Below are 27,726 nucleotides of genomic sequence, written 5' to 3'. Positions count from 1 at the left end.
ACCACGCCAGCACCCGGCTTGCACCGTATGGCCCCCTCCACCCATCACTTCCCAAGGCTTCTTGTGCTCCCTTCACAGCAGCATGCCAATCTAATTAAAAGAGAAAAGAATCGGTATCTTCTCCTTCCAAGCGCCTGATTTTTGCATGGGGATGCAAGGATGTGACCTGAAGATTACATAATTAGAAGGCATTTGTTATGCCTGCGTTTCAAATCAGTGATTAGCATGTGACAGTCCCGTCCTGGGAAACGCCAAGCCACCATTGCTCTCCTCTCTCTCCTTCCTTGCACACTGCTAATTCCCAACTCTGGCAACCGCCAGCGCTGAAGGCTCTTCGACTAGCCTGGGGTAAGTTTAAAATGTACTCAGCATGAGATGAAGTGTGGGATTAATAATGCCAGTTTCCTATTATTGGAAAAAGCTTGAGCTGGAGGTATTTCATGTCACATGTGCAGCATGTAAAATGCTATTTAAAATATTTTCCATCTTCAGTGCCCAGTTATTTCCAGCTGATTTCTTCTAAGACGGTGAACGGAGATCTCACTTCATAGTGTGCTGGAGAATCTTGTGAGGATGCATTTAGAGTAAGGGCTCTAGAGAGGCTGAAAGGACCTGTTTTGCTTTTACTGTTTAAAGAGCTAAATCGAGGTCTCTTGCTAGATTGAAGTATTTGGATGATAATAACTGAGTTAGAATCAGCTGGAGGCAAAGCATGAGACTGAAGAGAGTATCAATGATTATTTTTTTTTGCTCTCTTAGAGGACTGGAGGTGTTCTTCAAGTGGGCTATTTAGAACAGACAGCAATCTCAGCCAGGAGAATTGTGAAACAGTCACCAGGAAGATCCTAAGCATTTATTTAGGAAGACTGTGGACGTTTAACAACTTCTACAGAAGCAGCAAAAGTACATAGGGATTCTCCTGCATTGTTCCCCAATTCCTGACTTTGAGAACAGGACAGAAAGCCAAAGGAAGAACTGTTATCCCTCGGGCTAGGCTGTAAATGCTTTACCTAACTTAGACTGTTTGCATGCTGATGCTTGAGGTATTTCAGTCACTTTTACAAGTGATCCTACCTACAGTTGATTATTTCTGCCATTCCACGTGGGGGTCCAAGGCAGACTGCCAATGTGGCTGCTTGTCAGCAAGGAAAGTGTCCCGTGGTGGGCTGGCACACCAGGCAAAGCCTGGACTTGCTGTGGGAAGAGGAAACAGGCTTACAGAGGGCACGCAGGGCTTGCTCTCTCTGCTAATGTGCAGATATATTCATGGAGGTGCATATGGAAAGGGGTTAAAGGAGTGGGGCTTGCTCAGTATCGAAAAAAAGAAGGTGAAGACTGAGGGGTGCCTCCTGCTGCTTTTAACTGCCCTGAGGGGGTTATAAAGGAGACGGAGTCCAGATTCATCCCAGAGCCACACAGTGAATGGACCCAAGGCAATGGGCACAAGCTGCAGCAAAGGGGAACGTCCCAGTTGGGCACAAGGAATGAATGTTCTTCCCCAGGGTGCTGGATGACCCAGAGAGGCTGCGAGGACTCTCGTGTAGGAGTTATTCAAACCTGGATGCAGCCCTGAGCCACCTGGGCTAGCTCAGAGTTACACGGGTCCCTGCTCACCTAGACCCTGCTGTGAGCTTATTCCTTCAGTTCCCTGCTGGCAGAGGCAGGATTTGAGCAAGCAGCCCGCACCCAGGGCCTCAGGGCTGAACACCAGTCGTATTTTCCATCCTCTTCTGTCACCCTCGAGGAAGAAGCAAAACTGTCCAGCAAAACTCTTGCCCTCGGTGAGGACAGCACTAACAGCTTCCCCACCCAGCAGTCAGCAGAACAAGAGGCCAAGCACTCGCTCCAAACCACAGAGAGGTTTTGTTTTAGCTCTGAGGAAGGACTGCCTACTTTTCCTCCATATATTCAGCAATTCAACAGAACCAGGGGCAGACAGGCAGTGTTATATATTCGTGGAGTCCAGCAGTGAGTCCTAAATGCTGGAAAACATCCAACATAATGCATTTATTTAACGTAACTAAGGGCAGTACGGTGACTCAGGAAATTGCGGGCTGCAGCTAAAGGACACGCGAAAGACAGCCTTTCTGGTAAAACAGGGAACATCTTCTGGACCCAATTCACCAAGGTCAACCTACTTTGCGGTGCAGACACACAGCAGAGCTCCTGGTGGTGCCTGGAGCAGGAGGGGATGGCGGCATCCCTGGTGCCCCAGTTTCAAAGCCTCACTCCTGAGCTCTGCAGAGGACAGAGACTGGGTTCAGGCATTGTCCTTGTCTGAAGGAGCGTGATGTGGAAGCTCCTCACTTAGCTCTCTGTGGGTCTCGCTGTATGGGAATTGTTTCCAGTTCCCTCTCTAAGGAAAAATTTCTGCAGATACCAGGAAACCCCAGTGTTTCTACAACCCAGGAGATAAGATGAGCAAGGGTCCCCCTTCCAGTCCTATGTGACTGAGAACAGAAGATAGGGAACAGGACAGTGACATGTCCTCAAAAGAGCCCTTCTACAAGCATTACGCTTCTCTAATTAAAATCCCAGCTAGGTTATTCTTCATATCAGACATACCTCTTTTTTTTGTACCGGATCCAAGAGGTTGCAGGGTATTTATTACCTGTAGCACAGCAGTGGGGGCGCCTCCTGTGAGTTTCCCTTCCTTATGTGCACCATCCCTCATGACAACTGCAAGTTTCCTTGTGTAACTGCAGGGCAACCACGGATGCTCCTCGGACAGCATCCTTCACGCTGTGGGGCTGATGGCATAGCTCCGAGCGATGTGCTGGGCAGGGGGGCTGCAGAAGCAGGACCTAGACAGAGACACGAGTGTTTTGAGGTCTCAGATGCCTGTGAGGAGGTGGTCTGAGAGAGAAAGCTCCCAAAGCATGGTAGAACAGATTCATGCTTTAATTCTGGCTTTTCCTCACCTCGGGTGCCTGACATTGCAACTTGTTTATATGCACTTTCTTCATGCATCAGAGTCCCCTGGCTGCCCTATTTAGGGGATTGCAGTATGGATTACAGGTCTCCTTTTTGTGTGTTTGGATGTATGTGTGTATGCATACATGTATATATCCCATGTGCTGATATTTTCCCCCAGTTTCACTCTCCTCCATCCTTTCCCAGCATGAAAGAAATGTTTTCTTTCCCTTCCATGAGGGAACCAACATTCAAACCCAAATATACCTACGATGCTTGCTAAGCAAGCGGCTGGATAATGCTGTTCAACATCTGAGGGCTGAAGCTGCTGTTTCCCAGCTCAGACAGCTCTGCTCTTCCAGCACAGCTCAACAAACGTCTGCCTCTCCAACCTGGCAGCATTACGAGCTGCTGCTCTCCCGCTTCCAAAATGCTGCGCTCCCACACCAGATGCTCTTGCTGCTGGCAGGGTACACCCCACAATGCTTCAGCAAGTGGACAGTAAAATTATAAAATATCTAAGGCTATGCAGCTGATGTACTTGGAGGCATATTCATGTAATTAATTCCATACTAATTGATGGTTATTAACAATTAACTACTACATGGTGGTATATTGCTACAACTGGTCGAGTAAGGCATTAATAATTTAAAGGCAAAAGAACTGTTAAAGATACGTGGTTTTGGTAAAGAGAAAAAAATGTAATAAACTTCTGGCCAACAGCTGTTTTCACCGAAAATGTTTATCATAGAGAAGGTTGTATTTCTTTCAGACCTGTTTCGACTTTCCAATTTGTTCCTTTCCCACCCCCATCATTGTGAAAAACAGTTCTGAATTCTGAAAGCAGTTCTCAGTGTTACTCAAGCTGGCGCCAGCTCATTGGGCCACTAACACAAGCCTCAGGAATTTGCCACGGCATTGACTAGTCTACACTGGGAACAAAGTTTAACAACTTTGCTACTAAACAAACTGCTACTAAGGTGAAGTTAAAAGGCTGTTTTAACATTTAAGAGACACAAACTTTTGTAACTTTCTCCTCAAGACTACTAAAGGATGGGTTAGCTACTTTAAAAACAGCAGCATATTTATTTGTTTCAGAACCAAATAACGTTCTCACCATCCTTAGAGTACCTAAAAATATATATACATATATATTTTTCCCACTAAAGAGGGCTGGAGCACATAGCACAGGAGAAGCTGATGGAGCTGGGTTTATTCAGCTTGGGAAAAAGGGAAGGCTGGAGGGTCCTACTGCCATCAGCAACTACTTGTAACAGAGGAGACAGTCAGGCTTTTCTCACAGACACAATGAAAGGACAAATTGCCGTGGGCACAAGCTGCAGAAAGGGAAAACTTGGCCAGAAGGAAAAAAAATATCTTGCCCAGGGGAGCAGTGCTGCCCTGGGACAGGCCCAGAAAGGTTGTGAGGTCTCCATCCTCAGAGATGCTCCAGCTATGACTTGACGTGGCTCTGATCAACCCGATCTAGCTTTGGGGCCAGCCTTGCTCTGAGCAGAGAGTCAGGGGACTCCATCTGAACTCTGCCATGAGCCTAGAAGTCTTCAGAACCAAAAGATAATGCTTATGCTATCAGCTGATAGAAACCAGCTTTAATAAATTGGAACATTTACCTTACTGCAAACCAGGTGTCCACCTAGCAGCCTTCCCTGCCTGCCTCACAAAACCCACAGCAGCACCCAAAGCCTGAAGTTCTGACCCTTCACCTTTGCTCACAAGTCAGGAAAGGCTCCCCTGTCCTGAGAAGCAGCCCTCCTACAATTAAGCAGCTTATCCTTGCGTTAATCCTCCATCTCAAGAAGATGCTAAACCTCAAGTCCCTTCAGCGCTACGCTTTCAGCCCTCATCATACCCTCAGAAAGAGAGGCCTTGGCTGCCACCAGAAATGCCTGCTTCGGCAGCATTTCCTACAGCCTCCCAGAGCTTCTCTTGCATCTCCTGCACCTCTCCCACCCATTTAATGCTTCAGTGCTTCGTGCCCTCCTCTGTGCTTGCTTCCCTGAAAGCACCACCCCAGGCTTCTCCAGACCACCGCAGCTGCCAGCAGAGCCTTGGGCATATCCACGTCAAACGGGAACCTAGATGGGAGATTATTCCACACTCCTGTGCCACATCTGGTTTCCTAGTAAGGCTGGGCACAAGGCGACTCGCATTAAACCCTGGGGAGATGAGGTGTGGACGTGGGGCAGTGCCCACGCTCAGTCTGAGCTGGTACAATCCATTTTTCTGGGGCTCTGCTGCATCACTCATAAGTTATTACCTTAAGACTGTTCCCAAGGTCCTAACCCCACTACCAGTCAGGGAGAAAACCGCCAGAGAAACCAGGCATGGCAGTACAATGCCCTCAAAAGTGCAGCAGCACTACGAAGGCGATAGCTCTGCAGCCCAAACCCAAGCCTGGGGGTCATTTTGGGTGATCATTCACACCGCAAAAAGCTGGTTCTCTGATCTAGAGAACAAACATCCAGAATGATGTTTATTTGCATCTTACTTTTTCAAATACATCTCATTTTGCTTCTGTGGTCAAACACGAAGCATCGTGCTGAGCGAGTAGTCTCTGGAATTACACAGGGCTCCAGTCACCATCCACATAAGCACAACTGGCCTTGGGCTGGGAGGGAAATGTTTGTACTGGCAGCCCAACCTGCTTGTGGAGGCACCGAACCCAAACAAACCTTTAGGATGCTTCACTCCCTCTCACTTCCTTCTTCTTCTCATTTTCTGAATTTTGAGCATCCCTGCTCAGTAAATCCTTTCTGCATCTTTCTGCACTCAGGGTTCAGACCAGCTGACCCAGCGCAGGGCTCACATGTGGGCAACTCTCAGCCATGGGATGTTCCCAGTGACCAGCCAGAACCCTCCAGAGTGAGGACAGGAGTCCCCACAAGGACGCACACCCTATAGCAGCCATGGACTCAAACAAACAAGAAGGTAAATCAACCTCTAATTTCACTTCTTGATAGTATGGAAGAGAGTTAGGAAGAAAGCTGCCCTCATAGAACATGTTGGCAGCCACCAACCAGCCCCACAAAAATACCTCTTAGCTGTGGCAACCTTGCAAGGGGTTCTTGCTCGTGTCAGTGCCACATCCCAGGCTTCTGAGGAACTCCCAAAGCTAACAAAGAGCAAAGGGAGCAGCCTTCAGGAGTGCCCACGGCTGCCAGCTCAGGAGAGAGAGCCTGGATCATCTCCAGCCCTCTTAAAAGATGCTTGGTGGTGCCAACATTCATTCATGGCATGGGTAATGGAAGAGTTAATTCCTCTATTACTCTTCTTCTAATTGGACTAAATTAGGTCTGTGTACCTAAGCCCCTGCACTGTAGCAAGCTGAAAAGGAAATTAACTCAAGGATTTTTTTCCAATTAATTGGCGTGCCCCCATGGGCTGCAGATGTTCGCTGCAGAAATTGGGAGATAACCACAAAGCCCCCTGCTTCCCAGCTGTGAGGGAGCCACGCTCTGCTCCAGCTCCTGGCAGTGACTTTGCAGAGATGAGCTGGGTAGGGCTGGGTACACGCAGAGAGGGCTTCTGCTCACACACGGTAAAGGTGAGAAGTAAAAGCACAGCAGCAGAGTTCCTCTCCACTCTTCTGGCCTTTCTCAGTTGCACTTTCCTGCTTTGAGTGTGTCTGAGGATGTTACAGACTGATCCATCTCCAAAACCAAATGAAAGATCCCTGCAGACTTCTACAGGGCTGGCTTAAGCCCCCTGCATTATTTATTAGTTTGAAAACCACAAAGAAAATGAGATGAGAGAGAGCCCGTGGCCCTTCCTTGTTACACCTTTGCACCTGACACCTCCAACTCTTCACAAAGCAACCAATATGCCCACCATTTTGCAGAAAGAGCAGCCCCCTGTCCTCCATGCATCTGATTTGTGTTGTGCTATTAATTAAGAAATATGCCCTCGTGCTCTTTTTGGGTCAGTCATTACCACCCCCACAGTAAGACTCCAGCATTAACTTTTACATCAGAACAGACCTGTACCTTGGAGTCTTCTTACAGTAAGTACACTGGCTGCTTTCTCAAGCCCCAACTCCAGGAATCCAAAGAAAGTTTCATCATTCCCTTCAGGCCAAAAGTTGGTTTCCAGGTCATGAGGCTGCCTAAAACAAACAAACAAACAAAAAAAAGATCTGAAAACAGACCCTGAAGGGCCAACCTGTAAAATAAAAACAACTTGTCATTTAAAAGATGAACCTTGGCACTTGGTGAGAGCTGGCTGATCAGGTTTGACCCCAAACAGCCCAACCAACAGGCAATGCTGGTGATGGTTATTCCTCCCAGTCAGCCTGCTGTCCCATTTTCCTCAGGAAGAACCTTGGGGAACACTCCCTGGAGGGTCAGTGCCTGACCCTATAACCAACCCCCATGGCTACAAGACTGACTGGCACAAGGAGCAAATGGCACATGAGCAGAGAGGGGCACACGGCCTCTCCTCCTCTGCCTCTCCCTTCTTCCAGTCACTAGGGAATTTGCTTACATTCCTCTGAATCAGGACAAATTCTAGAGACCAGAATAGGGCCAATGCATAGGTGCCCTTGGCAGTAACCCATATTCCCCCTCAGGGGCAAAGTAATCAGAACGTAGGTGTGCCTTGTAAAGCTCTTGACTTCCAGGCTTCAACTTTCCACTTCACGGACTTACTAAACACTTAAAACCCTCCCTGCACCTATTTCAAGCCTCTGCAGGACCAAATTTCTGTGGTTTTGAGGGCCCACGTGGGCAAGGCACTGAGCATTTGCAGCCAGCATGGGAAGAAGGAGCTTGGCTGCCCCCAGAATCAGGCATGGGGTCACCAGCCACACTGGTGTCTAGCAGCAGAGAGGGATGAAGGAAATTACTGGAGGCAAGAGAAAACTCACCTTGTGAACTGATATTACTGAGGGGAGGCAATGCAGATGAGGAACCAGGTGGCATGGTATTGTCTGGGAGGTGAAGGCCGACAGAGCCTGACACAGGGAATAAAATGGGAACCGATGGTAATCAAATTGCAATCTCCTCAAGGTGCCCGTGCAGCACAGCCAGCAGTAACTTCTGGTGGATAACTGAGGGTTTCTGCATAAAAGAGACAGTGTTAGAAGAGGAAAATAATAAATATATACTTGTTTTCAATCAAAATCCCTGTAATACCTAGAAATAATGTCTCTGCAGTGCCCAAATTGCTTTTGCAAAACAGCAATGCTTTTGCAAAAAAGCTCCTCCATGAATTAAATCTGTTTCAGAAACATTAAACCTAGCCCCATTACACAAGATCAGGTGGGAATCACAATGCCACAAGAAAACAGGAATTTAGAACTAATGAAAATACATTTTCGGATGTTACGAAAGACACCGTTACTGCTTGGAATGCATTGTGACAAAAATATAACTTAGAGCTTAAAATACACAGTCCAGACCAGCCTTTTTAGAAGGATAATAAAAATAAGTCCAAATAGCACGGGATGAAAAGAAAATCTCACAATTGCAGAACTGCAGAAGAGAACTAAAGCTACTTCATGGGAAAACTCTGTTACTCAAGGCTGGTACACAGAACTGAACTTTCCAGGGGGCAATTTAGTTCTGGCAGGGCATAAAGGGGTTTCTCACTCCTTTGCATGATCAGTTCTGGACAGATACAGGGCAGCAAATGAGGTGAATCTAACATCTGATTTAGTTGAGCCGTTCCCGTTTTACAGCTGCAGTTTATTTGACAAACTATATAGTGTCCACACCTCCTAAAGTGAGACGTGAGTCCTTTAAAACTGATTTGTACCCCAACTGGGACTTTCAAACCCTCTGTTCCAGTTATTTATAGCGACCATAATAAGTCATTTTAATTGACTGAAGTTCTTTATTCCCACAGGAGAGACTGAAAGTGTGCCTGTGAGTACCCCCGCAACACAGATTTCCCAGGTAAAGATGAGCAAAATGCCCTAAATAACTCCAAGATTTTAAAGAGTTACTAATAGATAGCCAGTAGTTAAAGCTAAATTAAGTGGAAGGAAAAATGTAGGCACTTACATGGAACAGGGCATCTAAAACGCACACACTGCATGAACAAATGTCACACGTATCACGTCTCAAGCCTCATCTTAAAAGACACTCCAGTAAAATTTCCCTGCTCACAACCACTTGTGTCTAGACAGGTGATTTGTGCGCTCAGCTAATTAACTAGCTGGCATCATTAGCACTGATTAGAGAATGCCGATTTACTGAGCCGGAGGCAGATTTCATGGCTGAGCTCTGATGAGCTTTCTCCAAACCCACTGAACTGTCCCAGGAGCAAAGATGTGTGATTGCCACGGTGTGGTACCAAGTCCCCTGTGGGCTCTGGGTTATCCTGGCAGCCTCACGGCTCCTCGGACCACGGGGTGCTACTGCCCAAAGGCCCAGGGCAGCTCAGCAGGCACTGAGTCTTGCTGCATGCCTCTGCTTGGGTCCTCAGCCCAGAGCTTGGAAACCCTGCGTTTGGTGATCAGGATTTCCAAGGCTCCGTAGCTGCTCTTGGCATTGTTGTTCTGGCTGCAATCAGCCACTGTGGATGCGATGAGGTTGCCTGCATCATGGCTCAGGGAGCACCCTGCCTGGAGGATGCAGGGTCAGTGTCTCCACAGCGATACTTCCTAAGCATTTCCAGGCTGTAGGAAATGTGGTGGTGTTTTGAGCACTTTAAACCCTGCTCCAGTTCAACCTGGAAGTGTACTCTGATAGAAGAACACGTCTCTGAACTGGAAACCTTGGCTGTTTGAGACCAGCCTCATCACCACTGTGACGCTGCTGCCCCCAGTCGCTCCTAAGTGCACCATGGCAAGTGGCTGCAGTTCGGGGATGCCCCGCGCTGTAACAGAGAAGCTGCTGCTTGCCATGAATAAGGCACTGCTTCTCCTGCCTTATCCCCTTTCCCCATCCGGATAGCTCCAAGGAGATGTGACTGGGCTGGGCTGCTGCAAAGCCCAGTGCAGTGAGCCCAACGTGCATGGAAAGCTTGCAAGCTGCAGGACAAGCGTGCTGGGAAACCTCTCTCTCTAGTGGATACACTCTTAGGGCCAGGCTGCCTGCAGCCATAAATCTGCTGCCTTCCCACTGTGAGGCATGGTGAGCCTCCCTAATACTTGGCTGTAGCAGTGCTGCCTGTGACAAACATCACGGGGGGCAGCTGTACTGGATATTTGCTGCTCTCTGGTAAGAGAATACCTCATGCAACTCTGAAACATCAGATGTGGAAACATCACTGTGGACAGTGTTGGACTTTGTGACAGATAAGGCTCAGCCCTCAACAATGGTTACTGCTTCCAATTAACCACATTCAGGTGCTGTGCAAAGTGACGGGCAGTGGGTAAGCTGGGAAGTAACTCAGACAGTACTCCTTTGTTGCCACAGAAGGTTTTGCTCTCTTCTGGGACATATTTCTAACAGTAGACTTAGTCCTGGGCAATACTTCTTTATCATGAAACCATTTTCTACTGGTTTTGACAGTCAGCTCAAGGTCCCTGCGAGCAGGCAGTGTTAGTGTAAGGACCCTAGGCAGCTGCCAAGGGCTGCCTCAAAGACACAGAGCCGAGAACAGCTCTACTAGTGCTGGGGGAGATGTGTGGGCACCACTACTACTGAAAGAAAAGGCTTCCTTGCTTCCATGTGGGCACTCCCAGTGGCAGCTAGCACAGTAAGCCCAGCTCACCAAGGCTTTCCAGCTGCTTCCTAACATTTTCCATCTGTTCTCCATCTCAGGCCATGCTACCTATAAGCCATTCTCATCTCCTAGTCACAACCTTCTTCCTTGGGCTGCCTTTAAGTCTGAACAAAGCTTTATGCAGCAGCAGTAGTCACCATCTTTTTCAAACAGCTCAAATTGCTGGCACCTGCCAAGGGAAGATGACAAGGCTCTGCAGCTCTGCTGCCTCTGGTCCTGGAAGCAGCATCCATTCCTTCCCCTCTTTGGGGACAGCATGGCAGCTGAGACAGGAGGAGAGGCTCAGCAAAGATCTCACAGGCATTTTTAAGTTCACTCTGCCAAGGTAAAAACCAAGACCATGCTGAGAAATGGTTCTTGTTTGTCCTCTCATCTCACCCTTCTCGTCTCCCCCTAACCACCACCACTTCCTCCACGTGGTTATGGTTTCCCCCTCCATGTGAGAAGCGACTGCTTCCCTTTGGGACTCTACAAAGAGTTCACATTCCCATGGGGTTGGAGATGAAGTTAAAGATCACAAGCGACTGCTGCTCATTGTCCTTTGAGTTATGCAACACCAGGAGGAGATTCCCTCATTTCCTCATGCACAGCTACCTTTCAGAGCACAGCACTTCCAGGGTTTTTCTTCACACAGCTGAGGGAAAGGAAGGCAGGTAAATAGGACTCCCGATATTTTTGTTTGTTTTGTTTTGGGAACAGGCATGTGTCAGTTTTTGGGCAGGTTCTAAGGATGCACTGTGACCTTGCAGATTCATTTATCCTCTAGGGATCAGGTAGTTCAAATTAACCTGCTAAAGTGTGTTCCTCTTCAACTTTATTTATTCCCATGAATAGCTGGAACCAGGTAACATACCACAGTTAAACTCTTGCCACTTTTCCATGCTAGGATGCTTTAGAAAACTGACCTGGCTTGACTTTCCAAGAGTTCACAACAGACCAGTGAACTCTCTCATTCTGCAAGCATAATCATCTGGGCAAGACATCAGCATGAACATCAGCATGAGCCAATGCTGCACAGCTTCCATTTGTTGTAGCAGCCCATGGGATTGAACGAGCTCAACCTAAAATCCAGTGCAGAAGCACTACACTGCAGGAGTTCAAGGGTGTGTTGCTCCTGTATTGCTCCACTCAAGCTTGGATGAAACTTGCATGCAATGCTGCGAGACTGTTTATGCTTCCTAGCTATGCTTCCAGCCGTGAAGGCAGCAGAGAAGGGAATTCTCAGGGTTTCAGGACTTCACGCAAGCTCTGGCAGGTGTGGCTGATTGATATTGCTGCTTTCATCCATCCATGGCAAAGCGAAATGCAAATGTAAGATGCATTTCTGTATCTGAAATAGCTGTTTGCCAGCCACCTGGGGCCAAGGAAGGATGTCCCTGGCAGGATAGACCCAGAGCAGTGTCCTGCAGGACACAGAAAGGAACCAAGCTAGCAAGGTGACTGGAAAAGCAGAGGTTGGCCAAGAGTGAGCCCCCAAATAAAGTGACCATTTGCTGAAACACAGGGGATATTTTTGTCCAGTCTGTACTCCAAATCTCTTTCGGCTGCCTGAACTCTGGCTTTGCCACACAAGGCCACTGAACTCCCTGCAGTAGTCCTTTTTTTGTTGTTGACTTTGCTGATGCCTAGCAGTTGTTTTATTTTTTACTGACGCCTCTAGATGTACATTGACTATCACCCCGTACGCTTCGGAGAGGATCTGTCTAGATTAGCACCTTTCTTGAAGCATCTGAGGAGGAAACAGCCAGGCTTGCAGGCAGAAGCATTTCATTTTGAGCCTATTCTACCCGAATGTAGATATCTCTAGGGCCAGCTTCCAGACTGCCTCCACTTGGAGGCTGCAAAGTCTCCACCCTGAAGCAGATCTCTAAACCAGACCTGACGAATCACACCTTTTCACTTTGAGGAAAATATATGATGCCTAATCCCAATGCAGGCTAGCAGAGAGACTTTGCCTCGGCAACATAAGCTTGATGTTTAACGGACTGGCATGCACCTGTGAGCAGGGATGGGAATATTAACATTTTGCACAGCTGCAGTAATTTATGCCCCCTCTGCTTCTCCAGGCACATACATTAGGATGTTTGATGATGCCAGGGCCATCTGACTCACCTTGCTAGGCGCTGGTAAACGCACGGATACCAGAAGCAGTGTGGTTTGCCTCCCCTAGCAGCCATGGCTCCACGCAGCTCCTCTAACCCTCCAGGCTACACTCACTGCTCACAGGGTGACAACCACTGTGACATTCCTGCAGCACAGGAAGGCGTTCACTGTGTAGGGGCTGAATCACGGGATCTGGAGCTCCAGCTGGCCTGGGGAGTTAAAGATGACTGCCTGAGGAGGGAAGATGTCCTCTGCCCCCACCTCCAGCCTCTTCTTCTCCCCCCACCCCATCCCAGCTCCTGTCAGTCCCGCTCCTCCTGCCCAGGCAGCTCTGGGAACGTGTAGGGGACTGTGGGGTAGGCACTGGGGTAGGAGTGGGGATGGCAGGCAGACGCCCTCTGTAAAGATGCTGTTGGTGTTGATCAGAGGAGGATGGTGCATGCCATTGCCCCGAGGTATCGGAAGCCATCTCTGCTCCATTTACAGGACTCAAGCGCCTGAGTTCCCCGGGGTGGCTGTCCTCTTACCATCAGTGCTCCAGTTTTGGACTCAGTTTATAACCAGATGTTAGGCCGAATTTCTGTTGTAAAGGTAAAAAAAAAAAAAAAAAAAAAAAACACACAAAAAAACCACTGGTACCGAAGCACCTTGGGCCGCGACCTCGCCGTGGGCTTTGTGCAGGCAGAACAAGCGCCTTGCTCAAAGCAGTGGGGGCAGAGCTCAGGGCTGCTGGCCCATGGTATCCCTGAAGAGGGTGTCCCCGCTTGGCAAGCTGCCTGTGTCCCCTCACTGCCCACCTCCAAACCTGCCTCGTCTGCTTGCTGTGCCAGCCCGGCTCGCCCCGCTCTGTCTCCTGCTTCGCCCAGCTGTCAACTGGCTGCCTCCAGCTTAGGTTGGGAGCTCTTCCAGCAGCACCAGAGCCTCTAGGGACAGAAAACAGGGAGAGTGGGCACACTGTCCATGCCAGGGGAAACCCCCCCACTCCCTCCCCATCACAAGTTAAGAGCTGTCTCTTTCCCTGGAAAGGGCCCAGTGATAAAGGACAGAGCTGCTCCACAGCCCTCTGAGAGCGAGGAGGTGCTAGACCTAGCCGGGGAGAGCACCAGCCCCACAAGCGTATGGGGGAGGAGGTCTTGCTCAAAAACTCTCACATTTTTGACTGCTCAGCTGCTTTTGGCATTGATAATCTGGCTGCTGTTACTGAAAACCCTTCTTGGCGTGTTTCAGGCTGTCTCCTCCTTCTGGAGACTGACGGGCTGCAACCTGCCAGGGGGGGCTGGAAAAACTCTGGGTACAAAAAGGGGCACAAGGATTGCCCAAGTCAAACACCTCCTGCCACGTACTGCAGCAGGAGCTGAACCTCCCCCCATGTCTCCCAGCCATAACAGGAGGAGGAGAAAGAGGACAGCAGCTTACAGGAGGGGTTACACCCAGCCTTCATGCCACTCTGAGCCACGGGTGACCCTCGGGGACACAGCCACCTGTGTCTGGGAGGAGGGACTGAGCCCACCGTGTTTGTGGTTCCTCTAGTTGCAGGCATTAGCCTCTGAGTTGAAGGCGGGTTTCACAGAAGCAATGCAGGAGCTGTCGCGAATCCAGCATGGCGAGTATGCCCTGGAGGAGAAGGTCAAGAGCTGCCGCTGTGCCATGGAAGAGAAAGTGGCTGAGATGAAGAACTCCCTCAACACCTTCAAGGTAGGAGCACAGCTGGCAGGGGGCTGCACACCTGCCACATCAGCTCGGGTGGCGTGGAGCTTTCCTCTGCCTCCATCAACCCTTCCTGCTCTCAAAGAAAACGAACGGGCAGTTGTTTCAGATGTATTTGCTGCAGTTCCTCTGGCTTTGCATCTTCCCTCCAGAACCCTAACCCAAGTGTAAAATGTGCCCCGGTGTGTTTAGCCTTCGTGAGGGGCCACTACACAAGTGCTGCCTGCTGCTTTGGGAACGAGAGACCCCTGCTCCGGGCTGCACACACAGCAGGCACACAGCATGTTCACAGGCAGTCGCTGTGCCATACCTCTCCCCAGGTCAGGTCTCCTGCATTTCCTGCAGGAATCAAAGCTGCTGGGGAGCAGGGAATTAATACAAAACCCTAAAGCTTTTGAAGTTGAGTTCCCACACGGCTGGGAGGAAGCGCAGCCTGGTTTGATCTGGCCCAAGGGGATAAATACAAAGGACTGGGGAGAGAGCCTAGCAAGGGGGCCTGATGTGCACTTTAAACCAGTCAGCATCTCCACGCAGAAACTGGATGGCTGCCTGTGAGGAGGCAGGCAGAGGAACCGTTTTATTGTTTTTATGGTAAGTTTTCCCCATGGGGTTTTGCTGAGTCAATAATACCTTGTGAAGTTAAAGAGGGCTGCTTACCAGGAAAACCTGTTGCTGCCCCTGTGACGGGGAGAGGTGGATGGTGCTGAGCAGGAGGAGCCCCGTGGGCCCAGCTGAGCAAGGCAGATAACAGGAAACGTAAGGGCACGTGGCAGAGGTCTCAAAGCAGCCAGAGGCAGGGTTATCTAGGGCATGGATATGGGGGGAAGAAGGGTTTCAAAATCAAGACACAAGCAAGAAGGGTTTTAAAATCAAGACACAAGTAACAGGAGTGGCAAAAGCTGATCTCCTTCTGCCTCATGTCTATACTGTCTAAACAAACTCCTGGTGAAGCCACCTCCTCGCTCAGGGAAAATCCCTCTCCTCTGGTTTACAGGGACTTCATGCATCAGAGAGCTCTATATACACACAAGGCTTGGTTGAAACCGCCTGAGGGATGCCAATGGGGAGGATATGCTGTCAGTGAGCCACACACACAGCAAGGTTACAGCAGGCATCGTTTCTTTAGAAAATCAGGCTAAAAAGGCAGCTTCCAGGCCCTAATTTAACTGTTAGCAGATGAAGCCCTACATCTCCATTTCCTAGCAGTGCCTTAACCACAGGATCTCATGTTCCTGTGATCAAATTAAGGATTGCCACACTGTGCATGGCACGTATTTCACACATTAGACTTGAAACAAAAGACATGAGACAAAAATTCACAGGGACACTTTCCTGCAGCACCCCAAAGCACCTCCAGTCCACACCAGCCACGTGCTCTATAAGGCTGACAGGCACAGTGGGAATGCTTATGCTTTTGCTTGTTCCTCAGGAGGAGCTCAGCGATGCAAAGTCAATGATTGAAGAAATCAGTGCCAAACAGGAGGAAATGCAACAGAAAATTGAGCAGCTTCAGCAGGAGAAGAGGCGGGAATCACGGAAAGTGAAAGCTAAGTAAGGGCCTGAACTCCAGGGTTCCGGAAGTGCTAATTAGCAGTGGTGTCCGTTCTGCTCATTTCCTTACCACTTCATCTCAGTCTTTTCCTAGCTGGACATGTACATAAATCCTGATTGTTACTGGAAGCTCCAGCCTTTAATTTCCCCCTGGCTTTTAGACACATACCCCATAGAGCACGTACAGCAGATAAACACCAACACCTCGGTGGGATTCCAGCAGCAACAGCCCCAGCAGCCCGCAGGGAAAGCAGGTCCTGGTGAAACAAACAGACCTGCTAGGGAAGAAATACAATTGTAAGTCAGGAGCCCTCACCATTAAAAGCTATCCCAAAGCCAACCCCATCCAGACAATAGTGTTGCAGTTTCCCCTCCCTTCTCCCTCTGCTGAGCGTGCAGGACTCAGCAGGGTCCTGAGCATGCAGCCATGATCTGTTTTCCTGTCACCAGCTTTTTCTGCTCTGAGCAGGCACACACTGGAGCACATTTGCACACTGCTGGGCCACACTGTTGTTGTGAGGAGGCAGACTGCTCGTCCACCTTGGCCCTGATTAGCCTCCCTCTTGATGATAGATGTACAGCTGACTTGGTGCAAGCACTTGGCTAGCCAAATCTAGGCTAGGCCCTGAGCTAATTAAGCCCTTTAATTGGATAAAATATGCTCTGCAAAAGAGCAGATCTGAAATAACCTTCTCCTATAAGCACTGAAGTTACCTTTATAACATTGCTCATGAACTTCATGCATCAAACTCCTTTCCTAGTATCTGCTGGAATTGTCCTACTTCTGACTCTGTGCTTGTACTGGTGTCTGCCACAAGTGCAGTAGAGGATTCCTGTTTTCCAGCTGTCCCATTCTTTGTGTTTGTACAGAAGAGCACAAAAGGATGACCACAGCTCACAGACAGTGCCTACACCTCTCCAGGGCAGCCCATTTCGATCCATTAACCTCCCAGAACCTGTGATGATCAACGAAGATTTTACAAGCCTTTTGCACAACGTGACTTATGAAAAAGGTAGGAAAGACAGTAGGCAAGTACAGTGCCTTCCTCAGGAAAAAGAGTCCAGAAAAGGTCACTGGTTTAAGAGGACACCATGTTTTACTAAGGTGTCATCAGCAGGAAGAGAATGGGAGTGCAGCACAGCTCCTGGGTCTGTGCATGTACCTCAGTGTTGTGTCTCAGTAACTCATGGCCTCAGCGCTGGCCTGGATTCAGGAGATACTGCCCTGTGAAAACTGTTCCAAAAGTCATTTCTTGCCTCCTCCAAGGAAAGGGAAGTAGGCTGGAGCTTCTTCCCTGAAATGCTAGTGGCACAAACACCCAATCAAGTAGAAGCCCCTGACAGAAACGCTACAACCTGTGGAGATGTTTTCTTGTAAGGGAGCAGAGCACAGAAGGGAGGATCACAGGGACTGGGCTGACAGAACATCTGGTGTCTTTAAGGGGACACACCAGTGGCTCATTTGACAAGGGGACATAGGAGCTGGTACATCAGCACACCAGGCTGGTGCTATCACTGCCAGCAAGGACAAGCCAGGACTGCTCAGGCTCCAAGGTCACACAACACTGAGCATAACAGGGACCCCACATTAGCCTGCCTGGAAGTACTACTGAAACAAAGACTGCAGGAAAAGCCACAACAGTAAGGAGTAGCTTCTTCCATGGAGGATTTAACAGGGTGTTCACATACCAAAAACATGAAAGAGTAGAAGATATAACCTTACAGACCAGGTTGGGCAGGAAGAAGCCTGCTTTACAGCCATCTTCCCTCGTAACGTTTCCCTTTGCTCTTCAACAGTGTCTGACACCAGGATCATGCCAATAGGAGACGGAAGTGTTAAAGTCGTAGCAGGTCCAGGTAGGAAAATCTTGAATTGCTAAAAAAACAAACAAACAAAATACAGTAGGACTGACTGATTTAGAGCACTTCATTTACTGCATTAAGAAATGCTTTCAGAGCATGCATTTCACAAGCACGGCTTTCACTTTGCCATGGACCCCCATTATCATACTTGCAGCTGAGATGTAAAGATAAATCCAGAAGCCTGAAGTGCCAAATAACTGATGGACAATGCAACACACTGATATTCAGCAGGAAAAAACTTTCTCTGCTGCTTCTGCAGGTTCTAAGTGCCCTTGCAGAAAGGAAAAGTCAAGGCTCACTGATAGGACAAAAAATAATTGAAAGCCATCCTGCCACTTGGGAAAAGACGGTCTTTGCAGTTGCTACACACCAGTAGAGCTGGTGAGCTGATTATTCACCCACCAGCTTCCAGATTCCTCATAGACATGCCTGAATAGTAGCAAAGGAGTTTCTCTGGAAAAAAAAAAAAAAAAAAAAAAAAGGTTAAGAACTTAGTGAAGGCCCTAGTAAAGGAACGCTAAGGATCCTGGCCAGCAATAGGACACATGAGAACAACTGTCAGATGTTTGCACTCTTCACTTGAAGCACTCACTGTTCTGGACAGCTCTTTGGCTAGAATCCACTTATAAAAAAAGAACAAAGCTATAGAAGATGGTTCATTGCAACCCAAATTCAAACTTTGCATTAAATTGCACTTAAATTGCATTAAAGCAATTCCAGACCAGTGGCACCACTTCACCCTCTCCTACATTCTCTGTGATGTAATAGCCTCAGTCCATCAGTCCTGCTGCTGCTTATATAATCACTGCTGAAAGCTTTAAGAGCAATGGCAGTTTACATCTATTAAGAGTGGCATTTAAATCTTACTTATATTTTGTATTCCAAAATACCTGTCAATAAGCTTGTAATATTAACAAGTCCTTAAGCATCCCAAAACCCTGAAGTGCAACCATACTTGGAATGTATCTTTTTTCTTTTCTAACTTGTACCTGACTTTGGACCTTGTTTGGTCTGAAAATAAGTGATGGAGGAGTGCAAGCCTGGTTCTGCAGAAGTGCTCGCCAACTGCACTTCCATTTATAGCTGTAGATTAACTCTACAAAGCTATAGCACCTGCAAAGCAGGGAGAATGCTTCAAGCTCCCCATCCAGCACATTAGATAACCAGGTCATCTACCAGCTGTAGTATAACCTATCAACTAAGATGTCATGACCCATGCAGCTCTTTCCCATTGCAGGACCAACCCTGGAGACAGACGACAGCCTCAAGCCTCCCTTGACAACAGATGGCCAGTCAAAGGTGCACCTGCCATCAACGGTATGGAAGCAGCCCAAGGACACCAAGGACTGGGGAGACGAGTACATCTCCAAAGAGCAACCAGAAAGAGGGAAAGACATGGGCCAAAGCAGATACAGCTCAGCTGACAACATTATATGTGAACCCTCTTTGGCTGGTAAGGGCAGAGGGGAAAAAATGTGGCCAGAGAGGCTCAAAGCTGCACTCACACCTGGTGTGAGCTGGTGATTGCTTTTTACAGATGGAGACATACAAGCCAATCTTCCCTGCTGGGAGGGAATGCCTCAGAGTCTCCAAGAGTTCCCCTTTCCAAGACCAGACAGGTTCAGGGTATTAGTGGGGTTGCGGACACTGTAGCTAGTTACACAGGTGAAAAATACAACTTCTGTGGGAAACTGGATGTGAATCCCTGGTGTGGGTTGTTTTGCCTTTGATAGCTTTAATTTTTTCCTAAGATATAGGAGAAGAAAGTGTAATTCACGGGGCGGAACACATTTGCTTGGGAGCTTTCTCAGCAAGCAATGCAACTTCAGTCATATCTGTTGCACACTGTAGCATGAGGCTAGAATCCTGTATTTGGGGTAAAACTGACATGGAGACAAGACATTGATCTAATTTTCAGCAGTTTCTGCTTTCATGACTTAATGTCAGTTCACCAGGGAAAACGTACTCTAACATGAGGCTGTCCTTGAGGCCAGCATTTCCCCATTTTTCAAACTTAACCATTATCTTCTGGAAGCCAAAAGGCAGAACATCGCCTTGGAGCTGCTGGAGTCAGAAAGGAAATATGTCATCAACCTTTCCCTGATCCTGAAGATCAAGGCCACATTGCAAGGGCCAGATGTGAAGAGGAGCACCAAAGAGAGAAGGTACTTTGTTTCGTGTGCTCTCTCTTCTGGGGAATGTTCTTCGGTCTATTCTGCTTCACCCTCTCTACCACTTCTCTTTCATCCACACAGACCTTTAAACACGCAAAGCTTTTTTCTAGTTGAACATCAGAGGCAGTGGGAGGTTTTTGCAGTGATTAAAGACTCTAAGTAATAAGCCCCTGGCCAGTAGCTACAATCAGGTATCAATATATACAGACATACGGATGTATTTACATGCTGATAAAGACCTGTGGGACTGACCCAGCTTAGCAGTTTTAAACAGCTCCAGTCAACTACACACCAAACTGGAGAGTCAGCCTAAGAAACCTTCAAAACACTGAACAATACTCAATTGGGAGAGGGTACCTGCATGCACACGGCAGCCAAAACAGCCTCCTGGTGCAATCAGGACTCCAACAAAAAAAAAGTTAATAGTACCTGTGTGTAAAGCAAGCCCGTGCTGACCATCTGAATGCCAACTTCAGCAGTACAGGCTTTAAGGCTGAGCTTCTGCTCCCTGTAACTGGTCTGATATTGTCTCCCTCCAGTTTCTTCCCCAACTCCCTGCGGTACCTGGTCCAGCAGCACGTGGATTTACTTCATGCTCTCCAGGAGCGAGTCCTGAGCTGGCCACGCCAAGGGATCCTAGGAGACATCTTCCTGAAGCTAACAAACGATGAGGTATGTTACAAACCCTTCTAGACTCTTATGCTACTAATATATGACGTTTTAGCAGAATGATGGCCCACGGGCAAGCCAGGATACCTTTTAGTAGAAGGGCTGGACTGTGGAGCTGTGGCTAGGGTAACGCCCTTTCAGCCTGCCCAACCCACAGTGGGACCTTTCCTAGAAGGATGTGTAGAATCCTGATCTGATGCTTTATGAGTTTTAAGACTCTTATATATTATCTAAGAGAAAAATTTCTTCTTCTCCAGACTCCCTACCCCTCCCATCTGCTACAAAGTTTAATACACTATACTCAACAGCTGAGCCATTCTCTTACTTGTGAGTTAAAACAAAGTCCTGAGCCCTGAAAGCTTCGTACAGTTAGCAGTTCTTCTGCATTGATGAGCTCCCAGGAGTGATCAGAGGGGTATCAACAGTTTTTCATTCTAGCTGGCTTTATGACCAAATATTTCTCTTAAGTTTGTTTGTTCTTTCTCCCCCCTCTGCTCTTTCCTCATTTATAAGAACAATTTTCTGGACTACTATGTTGCTTACCTGAGGGACCTGCCAGAATGCATCTCTCTGATCCACGTGGTGATCCTGAAGGAGGTAAAAAACTCCCTGCCCGCTTCACAGACACGTAATGGCACCACTCATGCCTGGCTTTCTTCCTGCTAGGCCTTCCCACGACAAGACTTTTCAGCCAAGCTGGCTGTTCTGTTACTGAATACCAGTTTCCTGAATGTTGCCATGGCTGACAGGCATTTGCACCTACAAAAAGTAACTTTAACATGTTCACCACTGTGTGTAACCAAAACTGCATTTCTGCTGTGCCATGAAATGGTATTTCAGATAAAAACCTCCTAGAAAGCCCAGCTACACACATGCTACCCAGACCTGTCCTGGCCAAATACAAAGACTCCAGAAAAACAGAGGACCTGTCCAAACAGGGACACCAGATCTGAGGCTGTAGGTGCTAAAGTGCTTCTTTAGAAGAGAAGACAGTCAGTACTTTAGAAAACAGTCTGTACTGTTCAGCTGTAGGTATCTGGTCTCATCCTTGATTCTTGTTTTAAACTAAAAACACCTGAAGAAGTCAATCTCAGTTCAGTTCCATTTGGGACTTCATTCTGAACAACACTGTCTAGTTGGGGTTTCAATGAAACCTGACTAGCACACTTCAAACACACACCCCTGCTTTATCAGGCTGAGTGCCCCCCATAGATAGCCCCCTGCTAATGCTGGTAGAAGGATGAAGACCACTCTTGTCACACACAGCTGGTGTACTTCTGTGAACTGTTATGACTGCTCATGGTAAAGCACTCATTAGAGACCAGAATTATTTGGAAGCAGACATGTTTTATCGGTGGGAGAGACTCTCAAAGTTGCTTTCTCTATTTCAGGTAGAAGAAGAAATCAAATCTGATCTCTACATTCTGTTCTTCCATATAGTCCAGCGAATCCCTGAATACCTCATTCACCTACAGGTAGGGCCCCAGGATGGAAACTGTCTTGTTGAACCCTTTTGACAAGGCATGACTTAACTCAGAGCCTGTACACAGGCATGTACAGCTCCAGGGCTTCTGCCTAACTCAGAGGAAAAGCCAGCTGAAAACGACTTCATTTTCTTTCTTTTTTTTTTTTTTTTTTTTAACCTGACGTTTGTTTCTGTTTGCCAGTTCACCCCCTTGCCCTCACAGAACCAACCTCTCCCTCTAGGAAACCAAGAGCTCTGTAACTCCTGTATCAGAGCTGGCCTCTTTGCTGAGTGATCCACTTGCCTTTTAGCTTAAAGACTGAGAGGACTAGAGGCTGCTAGGGGTAAACAACTATTCCCATGTAAAGACTGCTTAAAAACAGTACACAGGAAGGCAATCTGAATTGTACTAAAATATTTAAGACAAGGCAAAGAAAAATAATTATTTATCCAATGCTAAACTCAACCAGTTAGTCACCCACACCTCCCACGATTACATTTATGGCAGTTACTCATGCGTTTGCACTGGAATAGTAGGTTGCAGGCCCTGTCCAAGTCCTTCAGAAACTGGTGCTCCCATAACGCACAGGGCAGCACCATCCACATTCTGATGTGCTAGTCTATGGTCCCAAATAGCACATTCTCCCCAGAAAGGGTTAGGGCACCCTCCAAATTATCTGCTCTCCTCTGTGCCCCAGAACGTCCTGAAGTTCACGGAGCAAGAGCATCCCGATTATTACCTGCTGCTGGTGTGTGTGCAGCGCCTCCGGGTTTTCATCTCACACTACAGCCTCCTCTTCCAATGCAACGAAGACCTGCTGATACAGAAGAGGAAAAAGCTGAAGAAGTAAGCACAACATCAGCTCATTCTCTCAATCACCAGGGAAAGGGAGGTGTGGGGCCAGCCCGCTAACATGGGGTTTAGGTCCCAGGCAACAGCAACGGGCACCTTGCTCTACTGAAATAAAACAAAGCCCTGTTCATATGAATGTTTAATAAAGCCCACTACTGGCGTTTGTTCTTCAAACTGAGGTTAGATTTGGGCTGGATCCTTCCACCTAACTCTAAGAGCGAAAGGGAATTCAGTTTAATCCTTCTAAACATGGCAGCCACATGTTTCTTCACCGCATTTGATTCCTTAAACTGATGGAAAAGTCATTCCCCAGTGGGAGAATATATTTGGACATAGCTGCTTCAGCAGCTTGGGGCCCTGCTGAACACCATGCGTGTGGCCTGAAACCCTGCACAGGCTAACCAAGAGACTGGGAGAGAACAGCACTACCTTATTTTACTGAGGGATGGGGGTGGGGGAAACAAATGCCTCCCATAACCATTGAGGTGAAATGCGGCAGTACAACCCCTGAATGTAGATTCTTCAGTTGTGATTCCAGTTGTGGTTCAGGAGTCTTTGCTGAAACCAGGAGACTTTACTAAAATCGAAGTCATTGAGGGCATAGCACAGGATCAGGCTTCAAGGGAAGCTTCTCAGCGCGGAGGGTGGTAAAGGGCTGGAGCAGATTGCTGGGGAGGGACTGCTATCAAGAGAGGCATTGAGAATAGGATAGAAAGCAGGATTCCTTGCTGACTGGGACAGATTAGGTAGAATAGGTCTTTCCTTGGGGTGGGAAGAGGAACACGGGAGTATTAAGGACTCTCCCAGCCCTGTTTTCTGTGATTCTACACGTTCGTGCTCATTCCCTGCCTTATTTCTTAGCACGACGATGGATTTCTCCTCCCTCAGGTCGTCCCTGGTGAAGCTGTACAAAGGACTCACCTCCCAGTGCACAAGCCAAGAGGTTTCTCCAACACCCAGCGCGGCCTCCATCCGGGACAGCGGGATCCACTCGGAAGAGGCAATCCAGTCATTCCCACCAGCACCTTCCTCTGGCACGCCAACCCCGTAAGCCTATTATCCTAGCAGAAGGCTTTTAAAGTAGCCTTTTAACAGCATTTTGGGGCCTTTCTGCTTTCTTATATTATTTGACACTGACAAGAAGAGTTTGGCTCCATCTTGGAGCATCCCTCAAGTGGTAGCGTTATTAGATCAAACCTTAGCTTCCTTTTCATCAGACTGCCCAAACCAACCTTCCTCCCCTCTCAATCACTCCAGGCTGCTGCCTTGGGAGCCTCAGCTGGCTCCTCCCCAGATTCCCCACATTCATCTCAAACTGGGGACCCAATACAGCTCTGGGTGGGACCTCATCAGCAGAGGTGGGGAAAAAACAGCTCCCCTGACTCTGCTGGCTTACCTGAACACTTGGAGGGCAGGAACTCTCCAAGTAGTCCTGAAACACCCCTGGGGACAGGGTCACCCACCCCAAGAGAGGGATCTCAACCACTTGAAATGAAAATCAGACCACAGAAAAATAAGACACGGTCCCTATATTACAGAAAAAAAGGGGAAGGAAAGTAAAAATCCAGAATGGAGTTGAACAGGAGAGACAAGCAGCAGTTGGCTTCTCCTCTCTGTTTCTGTCCATGTTGTGGTGTAGAGTACAAGAGTCAGCCAAAACTACAGGATAAGCAGTCCTGCCTCTGCAAATTTGATCCTGCCTACCCAGCCAAGCATTTTATTATTTATTTATTTTTTAAATCAGTGGGAACTCTGTTATACTCTCCTCCAAGATATGAGAACACTTTGGGGTTATAAAACCAAGAAAATGGGGTGGGGCAGAAGGGGGATGTCTCTGTCATCCTTCAGTATTCCACTTCCTTTTGTTTTGTGTGTGTGTGTGTGTGTGTGTATGTGTGTTTGTTTCTTATTTTTAAGGCATTTGATGCCCCAGATGAAGAAACCCCAGCCAACTGTCATGGAGAACATCCAGGCTGTGAAGCCCCCTGACTGGGAAATGGAGAGCAGAAAACATGAGAGGCCAGAGAATATCCTTGCATCCTCTCAGCTCACGGAGCAAGAACTCAAGGCTCTGACAGCTCCCTTACAATCCATCCCCGAAATGGAGTACGAAGCACCACCTGCCGACGCTGTGGGAAACACGGAGAGAGCCATCAGGACCTCTGTGGAGCTGCTGCAGGATGCAAGGAACTTTGCACCAAGCTACGAAGAGTTCGACTACCCTGGAGAGGTGTTCACCCTGCCAGGCCCCTACGAAGACGATGCCTTCCAAAACCTCGCTCTCTTTGAGAATTGCTCCCCAGCCTCCTCCGAGTCCAGCTTAGACATTTGTTTCCTCAGGCCTGTTAACTTCACGTCAGAACCAGAGAGGACAGATCATGCCTTACAGCCACTGCCTAAGAGCTGTACCCCCGTCAGCAGCAGTACTTACAAGCGCGAGATGTTCCACAGCAAAGGCAAGCAGCTGAGCAGGTCTCTGAAGGAGCTGCCGAGGAGCGCTGAGGGTGTGAGCTCCAGACTCTACAGCACACGGAGCAGCAGTGGGAGCCGGCTACAGCAGAAGCAGGAGAGGAATGTCCAGCCTCACATGATCTCAGCCTCATCCCGAAGCTCCCAAAGGAGCTACTTCCCCCCACAGAGAGGAGCGGGTGAAAAACAGAGCTTTTTGGAAGTAAGGAGGCTTAAATAGGAGGAGAAAAAAAAAAAAAAAAAAAGGCACGTGGTGGTGCAGAAGCAGCAACAGCAGCAGGAGAAAGATCTGAGATACAGTTAGGGCAGATCTTGCCAAGCTAGCTTCCAAATCCACACATTCAAAGCCCTCATCTGCATGTACGTGCCCAAGGGAGGGAACAAGACACAGGACAGCTCCTTTTCACACACAACTACCCCGGGGCCAAACACGGGCATGAGGCACACAGCTGGCTGAGTGACAGACAGAGAACCCCTGAGATGAGCTAGCCTCTCATGTACCTCTAGCTGTCACTGAGCTTCCCCCATGAGCAAACGTTCTACCTGATTAGGGTCATTAAGTGTGAGCAAACCCATTCGAAATGAGCGCTACAGGGTGGCACCCAGTTAAAAAGGTGCCTTTTTACCTGCTATGAGGAGGTGCTGGGTTAAGAGATCCAAGGGATTTAGCATCAGGTTCTCAGCTGGCTCTGCTGAACTCAGCCCATTGCCACTAACAAGGATCTGGTCCATGGTTTTGTTTTGCCTGTGTTTGTCGCGTGGATCATGGAGCCATGCTAAAGTCTGTGGAAAAAATGATAGAGCCCAGTAATGGTGTCCCTCTCCCTCAGACAACCACTGGCATGGCAGGCAGCATTCTGGTCTTTCAGGGACTAGATCTTGCTGTGACAGTGTCTCTGTAGTTTGTAGTGCCTGCTCAGTCAGTTTTGGGCTGCCACAGACAGGGGAGAAAGCCCTTAATGAATATCCAGGCCCCACACCCTCCACAGTTCCCTGGGAAGAGGCCAAGGGTGCTGTGAAGTGCTTAGCTAGCTTCTTCAGTGCCACCTGGAGAAACACCCTCCTGGTGAAAGGAGGCAAGCTGCAGGGGAGGCTGTAAATGCAGATGAGGATGGGAGGAAAGCTCCAATGGCCTGACTGAAAATGCAGCAGGGAAACCTCAAAAGAGAAGAAAAAACCCAAGTGAGTGAAGAAGGTGGTAGAACAAGGGTGATGAGGCAGAGAGAGAAGAGGTGTAGGGACAGAGCCCATCCAGAAACAAGAGCCTGTGAGCTGTCTGCACTCACCTGCACAGAGCTATGGCCCCCAGCAGGGCGTAGATGGTACCTGATGGTACATAGGGTATAGGATGTAGCTAGTCCAAAACTGCAGGACATGCTCTCCCCCACAGAGCAATAGAGACCGCTGTGGCAACTGTGGGCAGAACTGGAGAAAAGGGGCTTGTGCCCAGCGCCATTCTGAGGGGAACTCAGCACTCTCCTGCAAGTGGAAGAGGTCTTTTAGTGGCACATTTACCACAAAATATACGTGCTACCAAAGCTCCCTGCCCCACCAATATAAAATCAGGGAGCAACAGAGCCAACAGAAGCATCTCTCACACCATAGCAGCTCAGGAAGCCTCCCTCTCCTAGGGTAAAGAGAGCTCACAAGCAAGGAGGGGGTGGGAAGGAGCTGCTCCTTCAACTCTCCATGCTGGCTCACTCCCTTGTTGGTAGTAAAAAGGGGCTAGTAAGACCCCCTAACTGAAAATCTTAACAAAGAAGGCTCCAGTTCCTTTTAACAGTGCTTCTTTTTCCACAACTCTGCCAACGCCTCAGCTTCACAGAGCCAGCAACAAGCTCTCTGCAGAGGCCTGAGCGGTGTTGTCTCCCAGCCCTGCCAGCACCTCCTCACCCACCAGGCCCCTCCTAGCACAGAGAGAAAGAGAAGGAAAAGGGGACAAGGATGTGAGGTTGCAAACACTGGTTAAATTGTCTTTTCCCTTTTAGGAGCTCCATGCAGAAGACAACACCAGGTTCTGCCAGAAGGATGACAATGAGCAAACATCCTTCAGCGACCACAACCCGCGGCACGAGCCCAAGGGGGGTTTCCGGAGCTCCTTCCGCAAGCTCTTCAAAAAGAAATAAGCAGCCCCAAAAAAAAATAAAAGGCAGGCCACAGCCTAAGCGCGGCAGTGCTTCCCCAGGTCCCTGAGGGTGGAGACAGACAGCGAGGCCCCGAGATGTCCCCCGACTAACACAGTAGGCGGAGGGGTGGGGGAGAGGAGACTG

General features: G+C 48.5%; 1 protein-coding gene across 1 annotated transcript; it reads left to right on the top strand.

Moving 5' to 3' along the window:
• Window positions 1–5,840: 5,840 nt before the first annotated feature.
• ARHGEF33 (Rho guanine nucleotide exchange factor 33) lies at window positions 5,841–27,582 on the top strand (the record flags this gene model as incomplete). The annotated part of the gene is made up of 15 exons (XM_082755621.1): window positions 5,841–5,862; window positions 8,776–8,825; window positions 14,236–14,400; window positions 15,842–15,963; window positions 16,834–16,976; window positions 17,761–17,820; window positions 19,064–19,279; window positions 19,862–19,991; window positions 20,540–20,672; window positions 21,183–21,266; window positions 22,061–22,144; window positions 22,833–22,981; window positions 23,849–24,034; window positions 24,905–25,658; window positions 27,445–27,582. The coding sequence occupies 15 exons, from the start codon at window positions 5,841–5,843 to the stop codon at window positions 27,580–27,582; spliced, it is 2,436 nt and encodes an 811-aa protein (XP_082611747.1).
• Between the last annotated feature and the right edge of the window lie 144 nt (window positions 27,583–27,726).

This window comes from Aythya marila, assembly GCF_965140915.1.
Source record: "Aythya marila genome assembly, chromosome: 3".
Classification (NCBI taxonomy): Eukaryota; Metazoa; Chordata; class Aves; order Anseriformes; family Anatidae; genus Aythya; species Aythya marila.
The sequence above is the reverse complement of the archived record's forward strand: the minus strand, read 5'-3'. Positions and strand labels throughout refer to the sequence as shown.